The 26,495-nt window shown below is 42.4% G+C and overlaps 1 protein-coding gene across 4 annotated transcripts in view; it reads right to left on the bottom strand.

The window, feature by feature from the left end:
* RABGAP1L (RAB GTPase activating protein 1 like) overlaps window positions 1-26,495 on the bottom strand; it is a 544,030-nt gene that overhangs the window by 440,158 nt on the left and 77,377 nt on the right. For all 4 annotated transcript variants that reach the window (XM_034779149.1, XM_034779151.1, XM_034779152.1 and 1 more), the window contains exons 2-4: window positions 15,669-15,835; window positions 8,107-8,299; window positions 2,066-2,276 (exon numbers count right to left, since the gene is read on the bottom strand). In XM_034779149.1, the coding sequence (XP_034635040.1) occupies window positions 2,066-2,276; window positions 8,107-8,299; window positions 15,669-15,803 (539 nt within the window). In that variant the 5' untranslated portion in view covers window positions 15,804-15,835. The remainder of the gene's footprint in view (window positions 1-2,065; window positions 2,277-8,106; window positions 8,300-15,668; window positions 15,836-26,495) is intronic.

Genomic DNA, 26,495 nt, shown 5'->3' with positions numbered 1-26,495 from the left:
TTTGAGGTCAACTTCTGATCAAGATTTCCTTTACCCTGCCTGCAAGCTATTTTAAGGGCCTGATATTTTATTTTTGTATAAAATTGGGGCGTACTACCTCCTGACAACCATCAATATGAAAAAATCCAGCCAAAAGTAATAAACCTCAAGGCAACTCCAGCTCCTGCATTTCATAAAGAAAAAGATTACACACAATATGTTTCTGCCCAAGGAAGGTCTTGGAAGTGCCCTGAAGAAACTGGAGATAATTCCCCTGCCTTATCATGCCCAAGCACCAGCTCCTTTCGAAAAGTAAGTCTAGGGCTAGAAAAAATACCCATATTCAAAGGTGTTTAGAATAAAATCACTTGAAACTAACTTTAGCTGGAATATGTGAAAGGCTTCCTTTCTAGAATTTGGCAAAAGTTACCAACACTGCAGGTATGCTACTCCAAATTATTTCTATACATCTTATAAACTGAATTTCTCCAAACACTAGGCTATGCTGATGCCTCAAGCTTTCCAACTTTGCTAACATAATTTGCTATCTCAGTGCACATTTAAACTAATACTTTATTCCCTAAATCAGAAAAGTCACCTTTTACATAATCTGCTACAACATGCATTGCATTAATACACGTTTTTATTTAAACAGAAAAGTAGGTATCTAAGTTTTTCATGAAGTGGGTCAAAGCAGCCACAGATCAGCAAAATACACGATGTGTATATTTTTTCTGTTAGACGTGAACCCTCTTTCTCTCCAGTTCCCTTGATTTCTCTCTTGTATGACACCTGCAAGTCTGATGCTTTAGCAAAGTCACATCATTTCCAATTATATATTAGCCTGGAAGCATTTCCAAGGCGCCACCTTGTGGTTTCCACCAAGAACAGTAACAAATATTTTATTGTGCAGGAAAACCAGATTACTGAAAGATTTTGCTCATTCAGAACCTATTTAATGAAGGTAATTTTATTTGTTTTTGCTTTAAGAAATGGGTGCCAGGGAAACTAACTACAGTAACAATGAAAAGCAGAGTCACTAAGGGAAAGCTAACAAAGAGGTGGGTCTTTTCCAAAGGAGGCAAACTTTTGTCTAATACATATAATTTCATTATGGAAAAAATGTCAAGGATCTTAATTTTATGTAACAGGACCTACAATATGCACTTATATCTTATAATGTATTTACAGAATTACGCTCAAGCACAACATCTATAAAATCAATTTAAATGATAGTTTTATCTGCTTTATATCAATGGGATCTGTGCCCACTTACTTCAGTTCTGAATTTGGGTCACAGTACCAAGATCTTATTGTAAATGTATGATTACCCTCTTAAAAGGTTATTGGCATAGATTGAAATTATAAACTGAAAGAATAGCACTAGTTATAGCCCTACACAATGGTCAGCAATAGAATCTCGCAGCCATCCTTTTGCAAGTACACATTACTTTGCGGTCTTCAAAAATACTCCATTTAGCGAGCATATAGGACTTTTTGGGAATATTACTATAAGGCTAGCTCCTTGCAAGACCTTTATAGAGTTTGCAATTACAAACATTGTAAATAGGAAAATACTAATAATTTGAGCATGCTTTTGGTTACAGAAATAAAGCATGCTCAAGAACTTCTCAAAGGTGATGTTCACGGATTTCAACTTTAGGTATGTTTATTTTGTATGGACAGGCTGAATATTTCTCATTATACAGTGTGATCTCTTGAACACAATATTTCAAATTTGCTGCAAATTAAAAGAAGGTAGAGATTTTGTCTCATACGATGCATCAGGGAGACTGAATTTATGTGATTGAGTCCTACCATCATCATACAATAAAACTAGTTTAAAGGGTTCAAGATTCTAAATTCAACTTATGCATTTTTCTCACTGGATGTTTTACCTATTGGTTTAAATATTCTTGATTTTTATTCATTTTATCATATTCTTCAGCAAACAGAGTTTGTGACAAATTATGCTTCTGGACAGACCTATGCAGTTCAACTTCACTGGAAGCCCAGTGTTTGCAACCCAGATCAGAATCTGAACCCTTTGTGTCTGCGTAAGTAATGAAATACCATTGTAGTTCACCTTACAGAGCCTTCTGGGACATTCGGAACATAGAGAGTTACAGGAAAAGAGGACTGGCATGAGGATTTCAAAGCTTCCATAGCACGTAGAGCTTCTGACTCACTACGAGGAGCAGAAACCTTCGTAGAACCTAGATACATCAATTTGTTAAATAATACACTGTCCTCTTCTGGGGGTTCATTAGGGGAACAGGGTCTAGGTGCTGAGATTTCTGAAAAAAAAGAAAATATAAGTTAACAATAAAATTCTCAGCCATTGCATTAAATTAGTGCAAGTTAAAAGCTGCAAGCCTACATTTGTAAAGCTAAAAGAAACTATCACTATATCTGAACAGGATCCCTGATGCATTACCCTAGACATTGATCACACGGACCTGGAAGGGCAGTGATACTGAATTATGGCCATTTCATATTTGTGAAGTTTTTGCAGTAATAAATGAGTGTGGGGTAGTCGGGTTAAATCAATCAATCAAGACATTTTAAGATCATCTCCATATTTAGTGTCAATCTCTCCCTACTGATTACAGGTATAGCTTGCTGAATGAGTGAGAGTAGCCTAAGGTTGATTCATCAATCTGAGCACTCTGCAAGCATCCCCACATGGGCCATATTGAGGAGATAATTGGTTAATGACTGGATGATTGAGCAATTAGCAAGGTAATTCAGCTAGTCAGCTGAGGACAGTTAAAAGACAGGTTTCAGAGTAGCAGCCCCGTTAGTCTGTATCCGCAAAAAGAACAGGAGTACTTGTGGCACCTTAGGCCTGGTCTACACTACGGGTTTAGGTCGACTTTAGCAGCATTAAATCGAATTAAGCCTGGACACGTCCACACAACGAAGCCCTTTCTTTCGACTTAAAGGGCCCTTTAAACCGGTTTCTTTACACCACCTTCGACGAGGAGATTAGCGATAAAATCGACCTTTGCGGGTCGGAATTGGGGTAGTGTGGATGGAATTCGACGTTATTGGCCTCCGGGAGCTATCCCACAGTGCTTCATTGTGACCGCTCTGGACAGAACTCTCAACTCAGATGCACTGACCAGGTAGACAGGAAAAGACCCGCAAACGTTTGAATTTCATTTCCTGTTTGCCCAGCGTGGAGAGCACAGGTGACCACGCAGAGCTCATCAGCACAGGTAGCCGTGATGGAGTCCCAGGATCGCAAAAGAGCTCCAGCATGGACCGAACGGGAGGTACGGGATCTGCTCGCCATATGGGGAGATGAATCAGGGCTAGCTGAACTCCGTAGCAGTAAAAGAAATGGAAAAGTATTAGAAAAGGTCTCCAAGGCCATGAAGGACCGGGGCCATAACAGGGACATACAGCAGTGCTGCGTGAAAATTAAGGAGCTACGGCAAGCCTACCACAAAGCCAGAGAAGCAAACAGAAGGTCCGGGGCAGAGCCGCAAATTTGCCGCTTCTACGCGGAGCTGCATGCCATTCTTGGGGGTGCAGCCACCACTACCCCAATCGTGTGCTATGACTCTGTCAATGGAGAAACACACAGGGAAGACGGTTCGGGGAACGAGGAAGATGAGGATGGAGGTACTGTAGGTAGCTCACAGCAGCAAGGAAGCGGAGAAACCGGTTTCCCCAACAGCCAGGATATCTTTGTCACCCTGGACCTGGAACCAGTAACCCCCGAACTCACCCAAGACCATCAGGGCACACAGGAGACCTCTGATGAGTGCACCTTTGTAAATATTACACATGGTTTAAAAGCAAGCGTGTTTAATGATTAATGATTAATTTGCCCTGGCAATCGCGGCCAGTACATCTACTGGAAAAGTCTGTTAACGTGTATGGGGATGGAGAGGAAATCCTCCAGGGACATGTCCAGAAAGCTCTCCTTCATGTACTCCCAAAACCTTTGCAAAAGGTTTCTGGGGAGGGCTGCCTTATCCCGTCCGCCATGGTAGGACACTTTACCATGCCAGGCCAGTAGCACGTAGTCTGGAATCATTGCATAACAAAGCATGGCAGCATATGGTCCCGGTGTTTGCTGGCATGCAGACAATATCCATTCCTTATCTCTCTTTGTTATCCTCAGGAGAGTGATATCATTCACAGTCACCTGGTTGAAATGGGGTAATTTTATTAAGGGGACATTCAGAGGTGCCCGTTCCTGCCCTTCTGAACAGAAATGTTCCCCGCTGTTAACCACGCGGTGGGGGGAGGGGTGAAGTGATCATCCCAGAGAATCGTGTGTGTGTGGGGGTGGTTTACTTGGGTTTGTGCCGCATGTTAACCGGGAAACCGCAGCCCCTCCTTTTACAATGAAAACCCATTTTAAACGGCCAACCCAATTCATCCTTGATATGGGAAATGCGCTGCTGTTTGAAACCTTTCCCGCATGTTAAGAAGGTTAAAAAAGCCAAAAGACTGTGGCCTACCATGGCTGCCTGAAAGCCAAAATATGTTCCCTGGGGCACTGCGTGAGTGATCTCTCATACCAAACCGGCAGGCAGAGGAAAAATGCGACCTTGTAATGAAAGAGTGTACCCATTGTTCTCTAAAATGTGTCTTTTTTAACCACCTCTCCCTTCTCCTCCACCAGCTGCAAATGTTTCTCCTTCGCAGAGGCTAGCGAACATTAGAAAGAGAAAACTGAGGACTCGGGACGATATGTTCACAGAGCTCCAGATGTCCTCCCACGCTGATAGAGCACAGCAGAATGCGTGGAGGCAGTCAATGTCGGAAATGAGAAAAGCACAATATGAACGAGAGGAGAGGTGGCGGGCTGAATGGCGGGATGAAAAGAGCAAGTGGCGGGTTGAAGATGATAGGTGGCGTCAGCTTGCAGACAGACGGCAAGAGTCAATGCTCCGTCTGCTGGAGCATCAAACTGATATGCTCGAGCGTATGGTTGAGCTGCAGGAAAGGCAGCAGGAGCAGAGACCGCCCCTACAGCCCCTGTTTAACCAACAGCCCTCCTCCCCAAGTTCCATAGCCTCCTCACCCAGACGCCCAAGAACACTGTGGGGGGGCCTCCGGCCACCCAGTCACTCCACCCCAGATGATCGCCCAAGTATCAGAAGGCTGGCCTTCAATAAGAGTTAAAGTTTTAAAATGCAGTGTGTCCTTTTCCATCCCTCCTCCCCCACCCATCCCAGGCTACCTTGGCAATTATCCCCCTACTTCTGTGAGGAATTAATAAAGAATGCATGAATGTGAAAAAACAATGACTTTATTGCCTCTGCAAGCGGTGCTCAAATTGGGGAGGGGAGGGTGGGGTGGGGTGGTTGGTTTACAGGGAAGTAGAGTGAACCGGGTCGGGGGGGGGGGTTGGAGGGTTCATCAAGGAGAAACAAACAGAAGTTTCACACAGTAGCCTGGCCAGTCACAAAACTCGTTTTCAAAACTTCTCTGATGCGCACCGCGCCCTGCTGTGCTCCTCTAACCGCCCTGGTGTCTGGCTGCGCGTAATCAGTGGCCAGGCAAGTTGCCTCAACCTCCCACCCCACCATAAATGTCTCCCCCTTACTCTCACAGATATTGTGGAGCGCACAGCAAGCAGCAATAACAATGGGGATATTCTTTTCGCTGAGGTCTGAGCGAGTCAGTAAGCTGCGCCAGCGCGCTTTTAAACGTCCAAATGCACATTCCACCACCATTCGGCACTTGCTCAGCCTGTAGTTGAACAGGTCCTGACTACTGTCCAGGCTGCCTGTGTACGGCTTCATGAGCCATGGCATTAAGGGGTAGGCTGGGTCCCCAAAGATCACGATAGGCATTTCAACATCCCCAACAGTTACTTTCTGGTCCGGGAAGAAAGTCCCTTCCTCCAGCTTTCGAAACAGACCAGAGTTCCTGAAGACGCGAGCATCATGTACCTTTCCCGGCCATCCCACGTTGATGTTGGTGAAACGTCCCTTGTGATCCACCAGGGCTTGCAGCAGCATTGAAAAGTACACCTTGCGGTTTATGTACTCGGTGGCTTGGTGCTCCGGTGACAAGATAGGGATATGGGTTCCGTCTATGGCCCCGCCACAGTTTGGGAATCCCATTTCAGCAAAACCATCCACTATTGACTGCACGTTGCCCAGAGTCACTACCCTTGATATCATCAGGTCTTTCATTGCCCTGGCAACTTGGATCACAGCAGCCCCCACCGTAGATTTGCCCACTCCAAATTGATTCCCGACTGACCCCGGTAGCTGTCTGGCGTTGCAAGCTTCCACAGGGCTATCGCCACTCGCTTCTCAACTGTGAGGGCTGCTCTGATCCTGGTATCCTGGCGTTTTAGGGCAGGGGAAAGCAAGTCATAAAGTTCCATGAAAGTGCCCTTACGCATGCGAAAGTTTCGCAGCCACTGGGAATCGTCCCACACCTGCAGCACGATGCGGTCCCACCAGTCTGTGCTTGTTTCCCGGGCCCAGAATCGGCGTTCCACGGCATGAACCTGCCCCAGTGACACCATGATTTCCACATTGCTGGGGCCTGTGCCTTGTGAGAGGTCTATGTCCATGTCAATTTCCTCATCACTCTCTTCGCCGCGCTGCAATCGCCTCCTCGGCTGATCCGGGTTTCGCCTTGGAATGTCCTGGCTCTGCATATACTCCAGGACAATGCGCGTGGTGTTCATAGTGCTCACAATTGCCGCGGTGATCTGAGCGGGATCCATGATCCCAGTGCTAGCTATGGCGCCTGGTCAGAAAAAAGGCGCGAAACTAGTATCTGACGGACCAGGAGAAGGAGGGAGGGCGGAAGGGAGGGAGGGCCGAGTGACGACATGGCTACAGGTACAGGTACAGGTAATTAAAATCAAGAAAGGTGGCTGTGCATCAGGGAGAAACACAAACAACTGTCACACAGAATGGTCCCCCCAAAGATTAAACTGAAAACCCTGGGCTTAGCAGGCCGTTGATTTGACGGAGGGAGGGGAAGCAAATGATAACAGAGCAAAGCTATTTTTTACATCTTAAGACGACGGTGCAGCGTGACTGATAGCCCTCGGTATCTTTCTGGGTGCTTGGCAGCAAATACTGGGCGCTTGGCAGTTAGTGTATTATGATGGCCTTCAGGCCTATTGCACAATCTGCTGCTCAGGGAAGATTCTGCTAATGTGCGATGATCCAACTTGTAATAGGACGGTTACCAGTCGTAATACACCATCTACTGCCAAAAGGCAAGGGGCTGGTGCAATGCAGCCCCACAGCTGCCAGCACCCAGATCGCCGATGAAGGCTACCAGTCTACTGCACCGTCTACTGCCAAAAGGCAGTTAGCAGCTGCTGCTGTGTAGCAATGCAGTCCCACGTCTGCCGACACCCAGAGGACATATGGTGACGGTGAGCTCAGCTGAGCTGAGCGGGCTCCATGCTTGCCGTGGTATGTTGTCTGCACAGGTAACCCAGGTAAAAAGGCGCGAATCTATTGTCTGCCGTTGCTGTGACGGAGGGGGAGGGGCCTGACGACATGTACCCAGAACCTCCCGCGACACGGTTTTGCATCATCCGGGCATTGGGATCTCAACCCAGAATTCCAAGGGGCGGCGGAGGCTGCGGGAACTGTGGGATAGCTACCCATAGTGCAATGCTCCGGAAGTCGACGCTAGCCTCGGTACTGTGGATGCGGTCCGCCGACTAGAGCACTTAGAGCATTTTATGTGGGGACACACACAATCGGCTGTATACAACCGATTTCTATAAAACCGGCTTCTATAAATTCGAACTAATTTCGTAGTGTAGACATACCCTTTGAGACTAACAAATTTATTAGAGCATAAGCTTTCGTGGACTACAGCCCACTTCTTCGGATGCATGAAAGCTTATGCTCTAATAAATTTGTTAGTCTCTAAGGTGCCACAAGTACTCCTGTTCTTTTTAGTTAAAAGACAGACAGGAGGGAGAGAGGAAGGCTAGAGGGGGGCCAGAGAAGCTCAGAATCTCAGAAACATGAGGTTTTCTCCCCACCCTCCCCCGGTCTGGGGATTCCTGGGACTAGTTTCAGACCTCTGCATAGTCAGACTCATCTCATTTTTTCCTTTGCTCAGTTTCATACCATAACTTCATTACCTACCCAAAAATATCTTAACCAGTACCTGTAGTGGAAGGGTCCAGAATTAGATGTAAAGAAGGTTGGTTTGTCTGACTGGCTGACACATCTTCAGCTGACTGTCTGCAAGCATCATTGGAGTCTTTACAGTCAGTAGTATAACTTATTTGGCCTTTTTCAGAATCTCTCAGTATCTCTTCCATGGCTTTCTCCAGCTGTTCATCTCCATTTGAAAATATCTGTACAAAGGACAAGATACAAAAAAGACTTAAAAACTGGCTGCTACTTTGACCTTAAAAGATATTACACAAATATTTGAAAAATATTTTAAAATTTGTTTTACTTTTTAAAAGACATTTTGTCAAACAACACTTCTTCAGCTAACACTGGTCTACAATTTTTGAGAAGTCATCTGCTTCAGAGATAACATGTGCTATTTATTATGTATTTTGATGTGCTGAATTCAAATATGACAATTAAAACAACTGACTGGCTACTGTTTCTAAGATATTTAAGTTTTTACATTTTATGTCTATGTGTATTGTGTAGATAGTAGAGTTTTAATCATAAATTGTAAACCTAGGTCTTTTCATGTGTTTATGGTTGCTTTACATGATAATATTTCACCTGTCCTGTTTATGTAACACTTTAAAAATCAGCAAAAGGGTTATATAAATAAAATTTGTTATGAAACAAAAGGCAAAAAACTATTATGTACATAGTTTAGTCCTATTCAGTGTCTACTCGGCGCTTCTTGGCTTGTCTCTTGTATTCATTAAATGGAGCATCTCTTGTCACTGTCCAGCAATAGTCTGCAAGCATTGATGGGCTCCATTTGCCCTGATAGCGTTTCTCCATTGTTGCAATGTCCTGGTGAAATCGCTCGCCGTGCTCGTCGCTCACTGCTCCGCAGATCAGTGGAAAAAATTCTAGATGAGAGTGCAAAAAATGTATCTTTAGTGACATGTTGCAACCAAGGCTTTTGTATGCCTTGAGGAGATTTTCCACCAACAACCTGTAGTTGTCTGCCTTGTTGTTTCCGAAAAAATTTATTCCCACTAACTGGAAGGCTTTCCATGCCGTCTTTTCCTTGCCACGCAGTGCATGGTCAAATGCATCATCTCGAAGAAGTTCACGAATCTGAGGACCAACAAAGACACCTTCCTTTATCTTAGCTTCACTTAACCTTGGAAATTTTCCACAGAGGTACTTGAAAGCTGCTTGTGTTTTGTCAATGGCCTTGACAAAGTTCTTCATCAGACCCAGCTTGATGTGTAAGGGTGGTAACAAAATCTTCCTTGATTCAACAAGTGGTGGATGCTGAACACTTTTCCTCACAGGCTCCAATGACTGTCGGAGTGGCCAATCTTTCTTGATGTAGTGGGAATCTCTTGCACGACTATCCCATTCGCAGAGAAAACAGCAGTACTTTGTGTATCCAGTCTGCAGACCAAGCAAGAGAGCAACAACCTTCAAATCGCCACAAAGCTGCTACTGATGTTGGTCATAGTTTATGCACCTCAAAAGTTGTTTCATGTTGTCATAGGTTTCCTTCATATGGACTGCATGACCAACTGGAATTGATGGCAAAACATTGCCATTATGCAGTAAAACAGCTTTAAGACTCGTCTTCAATGAATCAATGAACAGTCTCCACTCATCTGGATCGTGAACGATGTTGAGGGCTGCCATCAGACCATCGATGATGTTGCAGGCTACAAGATCATCTTCCATGAAGAAGAATGGGACAAGATCCTTTTGATGGTCACGGAACATGGAAACCCTAACATCACCTGCCAGGAGATTCCACTGCTGTAGTCTGGAGCCCAACAGCTCTGCCTTACTCTTGGGTAGTTCCAAATCCCTGACAAGGTCATTCAGGTCACCTTGTGTTATGAGGTGTGGTGCAGAGGAGGAGGATGGGAGAAAATGTAGGTCCTGTGACACTGATGGTTCAGGGCCAGAAGTTTCATCCTCTTCCTCATCTGACTCAAGTGAGAATGATTCTGGTGCATCAGGAACCGGCAGTCCTTCTCTGTGGGGTACTGGGCGTATAGCTGATGGAATGTTTGGATAATGCACAGTCCAAACTGTGCATTTTTCTTCTTTGACACACCTTTCCCAACTGGAGGCACCATGCAGAAGTAACAATTGCCGGTATGATCTGTTGGCTCTCTCCAAATCATTGGCACTGCAAAAGGCATAGATTTCCTTTTCCTGTTCAACCACTGGTGAAGATTTGGTGCACAAGTGTTGCAGCCTATGTGTGGGGCCCACGTCTTGTCCTGATCTGCAATTTTGCAGCCAAAATAAAGGTGATAGGCTTTCTTAACCATAGTGGTTACACTGCGCTTTTGTGATGCAAAAGTCCCCTCACCACAAACATAGCCGAAGTTATCTGCACTGTTCACACAAGTACGAGGCATCTCTGCTCACTTTGGCTAAACAGAAATGTGTCCCTTTGCAAAAATCAAACACTGACAAATAAGAGAGCACGACACTGTATGATTTCTAGAGCTGATATAGGGCAATTTGTTCAGCAGAGTGATGTAAGCTTTGTTATGATTGCACCATCCATGACTTCTAGGAATAACATGATGCAATTCATATCATGTATGACGCAATACCAGCTTCAGATTGCATCATTCATTGTTTTGCCTAAAAAGGAAGTACTGTCCAAACCCAGTCATAGATTTATTCATCAATCCAGTCAAAGATATATTTTAGTCATTTCTGGTTTAAATTGAGATCCCTTCCCTTTATAACTCACTTATCCTCCGCCATTCCCAAGTCAAGGGTCGTATATACTGACCCAATAGCATATCTTGAAAACTAGAGCCAATCAACAATTTTAAGCATCATTTTCGTTCTCAGTGACCCAGAATTAGTAAAGTTTGACTACATTTATTTCAGAAGCATTTTGGCTGTAGAGCAGTGTAATTATACCAGATACTCATGTTACTCATGTGGCTAAAGCCATGAATTCACCAAAGGCTCATCTGTATTCATTAAACCAACAAATAAAATGTGCACAATGGAAGTATATATCTGATTACCAAAGGCTCCAACATCCAGTATTACAATGCAGCATCCAGTATAACTGCTCAGGTAATGACAATTTATATTTTTTCAAATCTTTGACTATATACATTACAGATTTCACCTCTCCAAGTACTTTATATAGTATTAAAATGGCATCCATGAGTCATGAATGTGTGCTATACTCAGGTAGTTTATTAAGAGGCACACACAAAAAATAAAGTGTAATTAGGTATATCCTTCTCCCCTCATTTTAATATATATCTGTAATGAATGGCAAAATTAATTTGGAGGTTTTGTTCCTTATTCTATTTTCATTTATCTTTATTTTTAAAAATAACTGAGAATTAGAAACAGAGCTCTCTCCAGGTGTTCAGACAATAGTAAAAATGTTGTTCAATTCAATTTCTGTATATAGAAAAAAGGGAAACTACCTAATCATAACAGAACACATCTAGTCAGTTGTGACAACTACCTGGGAGAGACATTTTCATATCTGCCATCTCCTCAGGACAGTTCAACTTTGAGCCCCACTGAAAGTTAATTTAAAATTAATTTCCTCACCATCATTTTCTCTATTCTTTGAGTGGGAGCACAGTGCTCTGTCAGTCAAGTATTGATAAGTTTTCTACCTTGTCACACATTTTGGATGAAGAGAATAATATTCCTACTGAACTTCCCCTCCCCCCGCATCTGGCAGTTACTTGCCAGCTAAAGTGAAGAATAATTCACATTCAAATAAGCTCTTATAAGGGAGTGGTTTCGGACAATGCAATAGAAGCTTAAAGATGATAAAATTACAGTAAGGAAACTACTTTTACGTTTCTCCCATATAAACAGTCATTGCCCCCATGAGACAAGTACTTATAGGAAATAGCAAGCAGTAAAAAGACATCCATCAAATCGAAGAGAAAGAAAAACTTAAGTCTTCCAATATCTGATAGCTGCATTGGATGAGTTTGCATCTTATACGGGCTAGTACAGCAGTTTTCAAACTGTGGGTCGTGACCCCAAGGTGGGTCGTGACCCCGTTTTAATGGGGTCTCCAGGGCTGCCTTACACTTGCTGGGGCCCGAGGGCTTCAGCCCTGGATGGCGGGGCTCAGATTACAAGCCCCCTGCCTGGGGCTGAAGCCCCTGAGCTTCGGCTTTGCCCCAACCCAACTGGGGTGGTGGGGGCACGGGCTTCGGCTTTGCCCCCCCCCCCCAGGGCGGCGGGGCTTGGGCAGGCTCAGGCTTCGGTCCCCGCTCCTGGGGTCAGGTGGTAATTTTTGTTGTCAGAAGGGGGTCATGGTGCAATGAAGTTTGAGAACCCCTCGCCTAGTAGAACAGAGCACTGAAAACCAAGTGCACTGAAACCCAACACATCTCCTCAAAGATTCTCTGTGTTGCTGAGTCCATGAAGTAGTCATGCACCTGCTAGTGTGTGCGCTCACTCATGTGGGAGGAGTCTTATTGTATAACCGATAGTCTTGCAATTTTTAGGCCTATCTTGCAATATTAGACTTAACTATTCACTTTTTTAGATCCTCCATATAAAGACAAATTTGCATCAGACTTTCTCCGGGGTTTTGTTATATGCAAGTGAAACTTCACTTCCTTGACCACATCCAAAACATTTCAGTGCTTCTCATGGTCTAAGGTGGCTTGGGGTAGAAAGATGGCAAGGAAAAACTGACTCAAGTGGAAGTTTGTGTTTTTCCCCCGGAAACAAATTCTAAATCTCATCTACGAGCTACCTTAAAATAAATATAAATGTTTTTTTAATTTAAATTAAATTTTAAACAAATAAATTTTTAAAAACCCACACCCAACTACCCAGCAAACCACTGTTTAATGGATTTGGTGAGTACTTGCAAAACTAGATGTAAAGCCCTTAAAACAAGGGGCTCTCCTGGTTCTGCGTGGTTTCTTAAAAGCGGTGTTTCAGATTTGTTCAAGAGACAGCTGCAGATGCACCAGTTCCTGTGTCTGAAATTAAGGAGTTCTTCTGGTACCTGACTGGACAGTCCTGATGGTATGATTTTAAACCAGCTGCCTGCCACACATCTTCAAATACTCTGAGGCCACTATTTCCTTAGATATTCTGGAATTGGGAAGGCAGTTTTGCCCTCTCCCCATCATTTTATCTTAAGGACGGTTTTGAGTTGGGTGGCCAGGTTTGCAATATTTAAGGTGCAGTAAATGCGATCCAGCAGCTCAACCTTATCCTACAGAACCGACAACCTAAATCATTGGATTGGGACTTGGCTAATGCAGAGCACCAGAAAACTGGTGAAAATCTTGAAATCCCAGCTCCTGCTTCCAAGGCTATTGTGTGTACAAACACATGGAGCTGAGAGCAGCTCCTTTGATCTTAGTGCTCTAACCACTTCTAGCACTGGAGAAACCCACTGAGTAAAGGAAGTCTCCAGCTTCCCTTCAACCTTTGACAAAACTCCTCTCCCTACCAAAACTGCTGCTAAATTAAAGGGAAAAGGTGGGGTTGAAGAGAAAAACCTGTCTGGACAGAGAGCTTAGGAACAGAAACTAGGCTGAAAGTATAGTGTAGTTATAAGTATGTCAGCAATGGAAGCTGGGTCATTTTCTACAAATTTCCCACCTGTGACTACATCACAATAGCTGCACCAAAGTTCACTATGCTGGAAACCCTCATAAGACAAGGTCCCACAGCCAGAGCCATCTGTAACACTATCAGCCAAAAACACTTAGAGAAAGTCTGACGTGATATTAAAAGTGGCTCCAGTTGCAGGAGTCTTGCCTGTATTACGGGTTCCAATGTAATCAACAGTGGGAAGTTTTTAGATAGTTTCCTTAATGGATACCAGTTTTTCTCAACCTGAACTTAAAAAAAAAAAAAAAAAAAAAAAAAAAAGTTGGGTCCCTTCCCCCCCAGTAAGACTTGAAAAATTGTGACCCCCCCCCACCTTAAATATAATTAAGTAAATCATGAATAATACTCAGGGCCAGTGCTATGGGGTGGCAAGCAGGGCAACTGCCTGGGGCTCAACACTTCAGGAGGCCCCATAAGAACATAAGAATGGTCGTACCGGGTCAGACCAAAGGTCCATCTAGCCCAGTATCCTGTCTGCCAACAGTGGCCAATGCCAGCTGCCCCGGAGAGAGTGAACCTAACAGGCAATGATCAAGTGATCTCTCTCCTGCCATCCATCTCCACCCTCTGACAGACAGAGGCTAGGGACACTATTCCTTACCCGTCCTGGCTAATAGCCATTAATGGACTTAACCACCATGAATTTATCCAGTTCTCTTTTAAACTCTGTTATAGTCCTAGCCTTCACAACCTCCTCAGGTAAGGAGTTCCACAAGTTGACTGTGCACTGCGTGAAGAAGAACTTCCTTTTATTTGTTTTAAACCTGTTGCCTATTAATTTCCTTTGATGACCCATAGTTCTTGTATTATGGGAATAAGTAAATAACTTTTCCTTATCCACTTTCTCCACATCACTCATGATTTTATATTCCTCTATCATATCCCCCCTTATTCTCCTCTTTTCCAAGCTGAAGAGTCCTAGCCTCTTTATTCTCTCCTCATATGGGACCCGTTCCAAACCCTTAATCATTTTAGTTGCCCTTTTCTGAACCTTTTCTAGTGCCAGTATATCTTTTTTGAGATGAGGAGACCACATCTGTACGCAGTATTCGAGATGAGGGTGTACCATCGATTTATATAAAGGCAATAATATATTCTCAGTCTTATTCTCTATCCCCTTTTTAATGATTCCTAACATCCTGTTTGCTTTTTTGACCGCCTCTGCACACTGTGTGGACATTTTCAGAGAACTATCCACGATGACTCCAAGATCTTTTTCCTGACTTGTTGTAGCTAAATTAGCCCCCATCATATTGTATGTATAGTTGGGATTATTTTTTTCCAATGTGCATTACTTTACATTTATCCACATTAAATTTCATTTGCCATTTGCCACTACAGGGAACTCAAGCATGTAACTTAGCTTTACGGGGCCCCAGGCAATTCCTCTGTTTGCCACCCCCTAATGCTGGCCTTGCACTTGTGACCTCCCTAAACCCGTCCCGTAACCCCTACGGGTCATGTCCCCCAGGTTAAGAAACACTGGTATAGACAATGCTAAGGAAAACAGATCAATAGGGCAAAAGGCAGTGCAGTCTATACATCCATAGCTTAATCCTGAACTCATATACAAACAGCATTCTGAGTCTTTGAATCATAAAGCCACATTATTTCCTATCTCCCAATTGAAGTTTTTTAATTTATAAGAATAACTGGTTTATTTTGTTGATTGTATAAATCATAAGGATGCACAGATGGCTAATAAGTCTTGACACTTCAAGTTATTACATAAGTGACGGGACTGAAACCTTCATTAGACAAACCGATTTGCTCACTCAGGTCTGTTCATTTTGCAAATATATACAGTACAGCAAGAACAAAGGTAAAGGATTTTAAGAATCTCCCCAAACAACGAAGTCAATTAACTTAAATAAATTGTAATATAAATCACAACCTTTTGGGGCAAGAGATTCTTACTATGCATTTAAAACAAAAACAAAAACAAAGCAAGTGTACTTTTAGTTGAGGTTTCTCATCTTTTGCATGGGGATCCTCAGGTTGCTGATGAACCAAGACAAATTCTTCACTGTTTAATGTGGACACAGATTCAGATGATTGACTAAATTTATCAAATGAAGACCGGACTTCCATTTCAGGACTCAATCCCTTCCTGCTTCACCAACCTAATAAAAAAATGTAGAAACACTGAGTCAGATCTGAAACTGTACACAGTTATCCTTTTCTAATTGATAAATATATTTAATAGCAGTTGCAGAAGAAGAATTTTGCCTAAGAGAATAACAGAATATTTTAAATTATATAAACATAACGGTTAATGGGAACTCAGGTTTTATTTTTGATCTCCCAAACCATTATTTTAGATAACAAGACCCTATAAGAGACATTCATTTTCCTTCCCTTCCTGACCATTTCAAGGGAGGGTGAAAAACAATCTAAAAATATACTAATTAAAAAGGAGAAGGGATTAAAATATTCCATTCTGAATGGTGATTTTCAAAGCCCCAACCACAAAATACAATTGTTTGGCATGCTCTATGGTGGCTCTAGAACCAAAACAAGTCTTTGGCTCTTCCCTAAAGAATAGTGGTTTTATTGTGCCCATATCAATGCATGCAACTCCAGCAAAGATCAAGAACATAAATATGACCTTGAAAATTTCACTTCCCCTGGGCTTACAGACATTATAAACAGAAATCTTGGAATCACTGCACAACTCCATTCTATCCAGGGACTGATTTATACAGATTTTATACAGTATACTCTTGGCAGAAGGCCGTGCTTCCAGCAAAACCACTATCCTCTGGTTGCAAGTACTGTGGTAGAGATTATTAGCTGGGATTAAAGTTTTAGCTATACCTGTGCTCTTTCAAACACCCACATATTTAAGAAATATTTTCAGAAGAATGATGTAATGTGAGCTCCACCCAAGCCTAGTTTAGAGATTCACTGTTGCAATAAGCTTTGTTCCAGAGTTTAAAAATTTCTGCTAAAATTGTTCTCTCACTTACTGGTAAAAGAATAATCCCTTCCAGCACCACATTGGAAATACATGAGAATAAAGACACAGGGAGGAAAGTGCAGTGAAGTGATTATTACACTAACTACAACATTAATGTCTGTACAATGCTTTGAAAATATAACATGCTATAGAAGTGCTTGGAGCTCACTTACTATATTACTCTATTATAGAGAAATTCCTGTTAAAATGAAGTGGAGTGAAAGAGCTTCAATGCACTTCAGGGGATTTGAACTGCTCTGATTTTCACTGAAGATTCACTTTAGAAGAAAATTTCATTGCCGCCTTCTTTGAATGCAACAATTAATCACCATTACAAATATGCTCAACCCTTGTCTACATTAGAACTCCTACTGTTGCTAGCACCCATAGTTGCACCATTGCTGCAAGACAAAATATTTTAATATAGACAAGGCTTGGCTGAAAAGCTGGGAGGAGAAATTGCCACTACCCCCATGATGGTGAGAAACCATAAGTATGCCTCGCAATATTTTTGATGCTACTCCCTTAGGAAGTAGATTGGGCTTTTGTAAAAGGCCCCATGCAAACACTGCTGATAAAGGCCCCAAAGCTATAGGGAATAAGACGAGGCCTTACCACTACTCCAAATATATTTGGTAGGGAGGCGGGAGGATATTTTGCCAAGTAGGCCTCATTTCATTATAGTGAAACTCCACTTAGTGAATTTTTGCATATGCTTCGTGAAGGGAAATGGGAAGGACAGGACTACACAATAAGAGGATTGTGCTACACTGATTATTAAAAAGAACAGGAGTACTTGTGGCACCTTAGAGACTAACAAATTTATTTGAGCATAAGCTTTCGTGGGCTACAGCCCACTTCTTCTTCGAAAGCTTATGCTCAAATAAATTTGTTAGTCTCTAAGGTGCCATAAGTACTCCTGTTCTTTTTGCGGATACAGACTAACACGGCTGCTACTCTGAAACCTACCATTGATTATTAAGTAATCGGAATTCTACCAGCAAATCAAGTCTTTCTGGAACACAAATGTCCAGTAAAAACAATCTGTCTCCTCAAGAAATGTTATCCTGCAAGATTGTTTTCCTTAGACAAAGTTGCTATTTGATTAACTTCAATGTTATTTGTTATTCGTACTGAGGTACAATGTAGGAGCCCCAGTTCTGCTGTACAAAACACAAAACAAAGAGACACTCCTTCCCCTTCGAACTTGCAATCTAAGTATAAGACAAGAGACAACAGGTGGATAAAGGCAGGGGAGCACAAGAAATGAGGTAATACTGATCAGCAGGGATCCTAGAAATCCATTTGCCATAGGAAAACATTAAATTTGCATTTTTGCAAAGAACTTTAGTTTTTACATTTTGTGAAGAAATAAAAACATATTAACTGTTAACTAAATTTTTACTGAAAGTACCAGTGTGCACAACCTCCCCCTCTTGTAGTTGATTTTTGAATGCACTTTAAAATGTACATAGCTAAACATACTCCAATAAACTGCTTCCGGCATAAGGAGATTTTTTCAACGTTATATAGGGGTTCCTGTTTTAATGCATTTCAAATTTCACTTCAGCCTCCAGACATGAGTAATTAAAGTTATGAAAAAGACGCCAAAAACTTTAAACATCTAAAACCATGTCACTGAGGTTGGCAAGGACAACATTTAATGATAATGTGCAGTTCTGTACTGTATGCAGCAAAGTTGTAGATTACATTCCAAGGCAGACAAATACAAACTGCAATTCTATTAATTTTATTATAATGATTAAAGGCACTGGTAGACTTCAAACTTGCTTAAAATGGTAAATATATCAATAAAACACTGTTCAACTGACGGTGGATAAAAGTCAATGATTTTTTAAAAAAACAGCTTTTTTTATTTAAATTGGATTTTTTTTGTAAGTTTTTTCCTCAAAAAGCATTTTATCTAAAGATAGTTTTAATTAAGATACATTATAGCTCAAAAATATCTCATCATGGAATAGGGATGATAAATTATAATTCTATAGTATGAGATAATATATTCATGTAATGGTTAAGAAAAGTTTTGTAAATGAGTTCCAATAGTTCATGGATTAGGGACCCAATTTTATGGGGTTTCAGGGGCTTCTGTACAGATTATTTAGGTTAATCTTTCTATCTACCCAATGGGACTCAGTGCTCAGTCTAGAAGATACCATCAGAGATACTTAGTTTTGCAGTTCTCAAACTGTGGATTTGTGTCTCCAGAGATAACATGCTTGTTAATAGCAAAAATGTTTTTAAATAAATAAATAATATAGAGAGGCGAGTAGGGCTACCATACATCTGGATTTCCCCGGACATGTCCAGCTTTTCGATCTATAAATAGCAGTCCGGGGGGGATTTCTAAAAATCTAAAAATGTCCGGGATTTCCCCTGGTCGGCTATTTATAGATCGAAAAGCGGCGGCCAAGCACCACGCGGCAGCCAAAGCCCCTTCCCGGCTCCCCCTATCCCCCGCAGCCTTAGCATGCCCTTCCCGGCTCCTCCCCTCCCCTGAACACTCCGCGAATCAGATGTTCGCGGGAAGACTGAAAAGAAGCAGGGGCAAGCAGACAGCAGCAGTAAGCTGGGGCGAGGGGGAGGACGGGAGGAGGATGGCTCCAGGGAGGCGTGGCGCGGCTCCCTCCAGCCCCAGCCCCCCGGCTCGGCTCGGGCCCCGGGGCACCGGCCAAGCGCGCTGGCCCCGCCCCAGGCAAGCGGCGCCGGCCAAGCACCCCTGGCCTGGCCCCAGCAGCTCCAGCCCCAGCTTGGGCCCCAGGGCGGCGGACCCGGTTCCGACCGAGCGCGCCGGCGCCGGCCCCAACGGCTCCGGCCCGGCTCAGGCCCCAGGGCAGCGGCCCCGGTTCCAGCTGAGCGCGCCAGCCCCGGCCCCAGCGGCTCTGGCCCGGCCCCAAGACCCGCAACCCTGGCAGGAGCGCCGGCCAGAGCACAGTCCGATTCCTAGGCATTTGTTAAAGCCGGCCCCGGTCAGGGGACGGGGCGGGGGGTTGGATGGGTCGGGAGTTCTGGAGGTCCTGTCAGGGGGCGGGGAGCAATTGGATAGGGTAGGGGAGTCCCGGGGGTCTGTCTAGCGGCAGGGATGTGAATATGGGGTGGGGGTGTGGATAAGGGTCGGGGAATAGGGGACAGGTAGGGTCCTAGGGGGGCAGTTGGGGGGGTTCTCAGGAGGGGGTACTCAGGGGACAAGAAGCAGGGAGGCTTAGATAGTGGCAGGGGTCCCAGGAGGGGGCAGTCAGGGGACAAGGAGCAGGGGGGAGTTGGGAGTTCTGAGGGGGGCAGTCAGGGGGTGGGAAGTGGGAGGGAGTGGATGGGGGTGGGGCGGGGCAGGGCTAGAGTGGGGCTCCTCCCCCGCCAGTCCTCTTTTTTGATTGTGGAAATACGGTAACCCTAGAGGTGAGAAATAACAGACCTCAAGCCTATTGTCCTTCTGCAAATTTGTGTACACAGAGTCAATCCCTTACCTCTCTCTAAAGTGCAAAGTTTCAAAAAGTTCAATGAATAGAAGATTGTTGGGGGCAGAATAGATCTGGACGAGGAGAAGAAATATCTGGAGATAAATGTGAGAAGGGAGGGACAGGCAGTAGAAACAAAAACGAAACTGTTTGAGCAGCATATTCCAGAAGTCTTGAGGGCTTTCTGAGCGTAGCTTTCATTGATTTGAGATCTACCATACCATTCTCTCACTTGAAGAGAAAAGCTATAATGACAGCAGGCCATAAAAGAGACCCAGTTTGGGAATATTTTAATGAAGTTCCTCTACCTGTGGATAAGACTGGCATGTGTGCATAATGCAAACAGTGCAAGGCCTGGTTGCCCGAATGAAACAACATTATGAGAAGTGTTCTTTCTCAGGAGTAAGCTGCATTGAAGATGATGAAAGGAACATGTCTGAACATGCAGGATCTTCAGTTTGGTAAACTTTCTATTTCATACTTTTCTTAACGACTGCCTGTCTTCCTTATGGACTATTCTTGAATTCTCATGTTTGAGCAAGAAATATAGTTGTTACTCTATGGCAGTGGTTCTCAAACTTTTGTACTGGTGACCCCTTTCACATAGCAAGCCTCTGAGTGCAACCCCCCTTATAAATTAAAAACACTTTTTTTTCCCCCTATTTAACACCATTATAAATGCTGGAGGCAAAGCAGGGTTTGGGGTGGAGGCTGACAGCTCGCGACCCCCCATGTAATAACCTCGTGACCCCTTGGGGGGTCCCGACCCCCAGTTTGAGAACCCCTGCTCTATAGATGCAGTTGTGATTTAAAAAAAAAGAGAAAGAAAAAAAAAAAGATGAAATAGGCAGATACTTCCTTTTACAATTTCACCTTTAAAGTAGTAATGAGGATCAGTGAATGCAATGAGTAAACTAAATCAGCAGTATGGTGGTAAAACACCTGTATATAACGCGACCCGATATAACATGAATTCGGATATAATGCGGTAAAGCAGCGCGGGGGGGGGGGGGGGTTGCACACTCCAGTGGATGAAAGCAAGTTCGATATTACGCGGTTTCACCTATAACATGGTAAGATATTTTGGTTGCCAAGGACAGCATTGGGGAGAGAGGTGTAATTAAATAACTGCATTGACTTATTTTGTTTAGGAGAATCCATCCTCAACATACAGGATTCTGAAGACTATCCACCTTCAAGATCACCATCATTTTCTATATTTTCAGAGTTATCTGCCAATGACAGTGTTTCAGTCACACAATGTATATCACATAGCCACAGTATATCACCTATAGCAAAAAGAAAAAATATCTCCATCATCCAGAAACAACCATAGATAAGTTTGTGATAAGAACCAGCAGATTACAAAAAGAGGTAATTGATGAAAAAATTGCCTGGTTTATTTATGCAACAAACTCTCCTTTCCGTATGATTGAGAACCCACACTTCATTAACATGGTTCAGTCATTAAGACCAGGATACAGTCCACCCAACAGAGTAGATGATGCAGGCAAACTGCTGGATAAAGTGTATAAAAGAGAAATTGAGCAGTGTGCAAAAGGTCTAGAGGGTAAAATTGTTAACCTGAGTCGTGATGGGTGGAACAATGTCCACAATGATCCTGTTGTATGTGCCTGTGTGACAACAGAAGAAGGGAATAACTTCCTTACAGAAACAATTGATACATCAGGAAATGCACACACAGCAGAATACTTACAAGAAGTAGCAGTAAAAGCTATAACAAACTCTGGAAAAAAATTCAAATGTCTAGTATGCAGCTTGGTCACAGACAATGCTGCAAACATACCCAAGATGAGAAGAAACTATTTAGAAGAGAGTCCCAAGCTAATAACATACGGTTGCGACGCTCATTTGATGCGCCTACTAGCCAAAGACTTCGGTGTTCCAGAAATAAAGCCTAATGTTGTTAAAATTGCAAAATACTTCCCTAACAACCACTTTGAAGCAGCAGCTGCTCTGAAAAAAGTGGGAGGAACCAAGCTAACTCTCCCACAAGACGTGTGATGGAACTCAGTAGTGGACAGTTTTGAGCACTATATCAAGAACTGGCCTAACTTGATGATAGTTTGTGAACAAAATCATGAAAAAATAGATGTCACTGTCACAGCCAAAGTTCTCAACATTGGGCTTAAGAGAAATGTTCAACACACGCTGAGTACCCTGAAGCCTATTTCTGTAGCCTTGAACAAAATGCAGGGAAATAGCTGTTTTATTGCTGACACTGTTGAAATTTGGAAGGAACTGAGTGAGATCTTAAAAAGAGCAATATGCAACGACAGAGTTAAATTACAAGCATTAAAAAAACGAATGGGACAAGCACTATCTCCAGCTCATTTTCTTGAAAATATTCTCAATACTCGGTACCAAGGTTAAACCTTAACTGCTGAAGAAGAGGAGTTGGCTATGACATGGACGTCCAGCAATCATCCTGTGACGTTGCAATCCATATGATTTTATGAACATATGCTAATGAGTGTGAATATAATGTAACTGGAATATGCTTCATGCAAAAAGTCTCTTGTAAGGTATCATTACAAAGCTTATAGTCTACTAAGTGTGGTCATCTTATTTGTATAAATGTATCATTCTTCTATCTGAAACTAGAAATATAAAATATAACTCTAAGGTCCTATTGTAATTATGCAAAGTGCAGGCCATTAATGGTCGTTTGGAATCTTGATGGCTCCCATCAACTAGGGCAATTAGTTGTAAATGGCTCTGTTTACTTGCAAGCCTTCCTGTGAGTCAGGCCAGAAAGAATGAAGGCTTGGGGTCTCACAGGACATGTGACCATGTCACGTGGTACTGGAATCCATCTTAAACCTGGTGCTTTTCCATTGAGAAGGAGAGGTGGCGACCCAGAGAGACAAAAGATTCCCGCCTTGTCCCAAAGCTATATAAGGAGGTGGAACAGAACAAAGTGGGTTCCAATCATGAGAAATCCCGTAGTTACCACCTGAGCAGGAGCTAACAAGAACTGTACTAGGGGAAAGGATTGGGCCCAGATTAGGAAGGAGTCCAGTCTGTGAAAGAAGCTTATTGGAATATCTCTGAGAGTGAGATTTTATCTATAATCACTTTCTTAATGTATTAGGATTAGACTTGCATGTTTTGTTTTATTTTGCTTGGTAACTTACTTTATTCTGTCTGTTATTACTTGGAACCACTTAAATACTACTTTTTATATTTAATAAAATCACTTTTGCTTATTAATTAACCCAGAGTAAGTAAGTAATACTTGGGGGAGCAAACAGCTGTGCATCTCTCTCTATCAGTGTTATAGAGTGCGGACAATTTATGAGTTTACCCTGTATACGCTTTATACAGAGTAAAACTGATTCATTTGGGGTTTGGATCCCATTGGAGCTGGGTGTCTGCGTGCTGGAGACAAGAGCACTTCTTAAGCTGTTTTCAGTTATATCTGCAGCTTTGGGGCACATGGTTCAGACCCTGGCTCTGTGATGGAACAGACTGGCGTGTCTGGCTTAACAAGGCAGCGTTCTGGAGGCCCAAACTGGCAGAGAAAATGGGCTCAGAGGTAGTCTCAGTGCATCAGGTGACAGTTCCAAGGAGGTCTCTGTGACCCAACCCATCACACATCCCTCCGTAATGCCAACTATAATAAACTTCAGAGCTAAGGGTGACCCATTCAAGAAATATATGTTTGCTGATGATGTTTTAAAGCAAGTCACACCAGTGAACTGGTGGAACTCACGTAAGCACTTGGATTCAGAGACTGTTGAAGTGATAATCTCACTTTTAACAGCAGTGACTTCTTCTGCCCATGTAGAAAAGAATATTTTTTTCCTTTGGACCAATTCATTCCAAATTGAGAAATCGTTTGGGACCTGAAAAAGCAGCAATGCTTGTTTTTCTTTTCCAGATTATGAACAAACAGGAAAATGAAGGTGAAGACGACTGAGTTAGGTGCAGAAGCCAATATTTTAAGTTTCTCATGTTGACCTGGCTGACAGAGTCAATTTAATTTTTGTTTTTCTTTAAACTCATTTAACTATTTTAGTTAAAAACAAACAAAAACAAACCTGATTTTAAAAAAACTTGAATGTTTAACTAAATTCAAAAATTCATATGCTTGTTTTGTTAAAATATTTGCTGTTGAAGAAAAAAAAAATCCAGAATATAGAACGTTGTAGCCAAAGCAGCGCTCCACAGCTCCTGCCTCCCCAACTACGCAGGCCTTGAGCTCAGCCCAGACCCTCCATGGGAGGGAGGAGGGGGGGAGCAGGTGCTTGGGCTGCGTAGGGCACCATAATTGGTAGGGACAGCCCTGGTCATATCTTAGATATGTTATGCAAAAAGACTCAAAGATTTTGACACAGCCTGAATGTGAGGGTAATTTCAGATTAAAATCTAGGCCTGGTGTCTTTTCAACATACCCTCTTTTAGATGCTAAAGAGCTTTGATATATTGTCATATGGCAAACAGCAACTTTACAGCACCATTTGTATTCTAATATAGAATTTCTGCTCTGTCACAAGAGTAACTTTAGCAGTCTCATCTCAGAGACAGATTGACAGTCATTCAGCACCTTTTAGTACCACAATATAGAACAGAAATGGGTGTCAGTATTTTTGTCTTGTGCTGTGAGGATAGATGGCACTGAGGTACAAAAGTAAAAATGGCATCCCCAGAGTACCAGTGGCAGAATGAACATGCTACTCAGTTGTACCTTTTCTGATGCTGAAATGCATAAATGAACCACAGAAGTGATTTGATTTCTCATCTCTTTAGCCCATTCTAGTCATGTGCTATTTTGATAGCAAAGGTTTTGTACACAAAAATTAGTATGACACCATCCACAAGCCAAATTAGCTTCCCATACCTTGTACAAATTAGCCACCAGGTACTAAGAATTATCAACTTGAGTCACATTCCAGAGCAAATAGCACAAGTATTAGAATGACTGCCTAAAGACATGATAAACACTCCCAAAATGTACACCAAATTTAAAAGTTACCCCAATTTTTTTAAATGAGCTGCCTATAAGAAAAAATATTCACATATACCAAATAATAAATATTTGGATGTTGATACATCATATATTTGAACACTTGTGAAGTGACATAGTAATAATCTAGTAAAACCTGTCAAGTGATCCATTCAGATTAAAAGATCTTTATGAGGCAACTATTTTTTGGGGCAGGGTTCGCACACAGACAGTAATGTAATGATGTAACATGCTTTTTTATTACCAAAAGAAAACAGAGACATTTCCTACTGACTTTCTAGTCGCTTCTAGACAACAGAAGTTTATGAGGACTCTCTTCAGTACCTAGTTTTACTCTTGTATATTAGCACCTTCCCCTCTCTCTCTCTCTCTCTCACTACCAGCAGTTTTGAATTTAAATTCTTCCCTTCCTAAATCGTAGCAATTTAAAATGTCAGAAACGTTAATGTGTTTGGTTTAATGGAACAAGATAAAAGTTATGATGTGGCAGGCAAACAGATTTATATATTCTAAACTAAATCTAAATATCACAAGTTCAAGTTTGACAGGTTATAACCCACAATACAATCACAATGCTGCTCTAGAAACTCTCTTCCCTGGAACACATATGGCTGCAGTAATGATGGAGAAGCAGCTTCCTAGGAGAAAGGCACTCTTAGAGCCCAGGAAGTATTGGTTTCCACTTTTGGGTAATGGAATATGATGGATGTCAGCAACCGGACTCAAAATCTAAGAGATCTAAGAGAAGAATTCTCTATTATTCTATGCCTCCCCCAACCTCCATTTTGTAGGTCCACTTTCCATATGAATAACCCCAAATTACACCTATGGATGAGGACAATTCTTGTTGAGTGACATCCTCCTTACTAAATTCTGAATAAGAGCACTTACACGGACCACAGTCTTGTTAAATTCACTGTTGTTGCTATCAAAGTTACTGACAGCAGCAGAGCAGTCTGACTGCAGACTCAGAAAGACAACAGTATACTGCTTTATATCTGGAAAGTTCTCTCCACATCTGTACAGATTAGAGCTTTATATTTACTGTAAACATTTAAATTGTACATAAGATAACTGCTTGGGCAGCCACACTCACTCCCATGGGCAAATTTATTTTATCAAGCCTTGATCAGAGATACAGTACACATGCTGGTGCAGAAACCCCTAGAAAAAAACACAGTGCATTTTTTGTTTAAACTATTTAGCATTACATAAACTAGTAATATACTTCCTAGGAATGCAGAAAACATTGCCCAAATGGATTTTTTGCCAAATAGGTCACATTTTCAACTCCAAAACTGAGTCCTGTTTTTAAATTTGAAGAGGATTACATATTTTAGACTTCACAAAAATTAAATGTG

Source organism: Trachemys scripta, chromosome 8, assembly GCF_013100865.1.
Source record: "Trachemys scripta elegans isolate TJP31775 chromosome 8, CAS_Tse_1.0, whole genome shotgun sequence".
Classification (NCBI taxonomy): domain Eukaryota; kingdom Metazoa; phylum Chordata; order Testudines; family Emydidae; genus Trachemys; species Trachemys scripta.
Note: the sequence above shows the minus strand (reverse complement) of the source record. Positions and strands in the feature narration are given on the sequence as shown.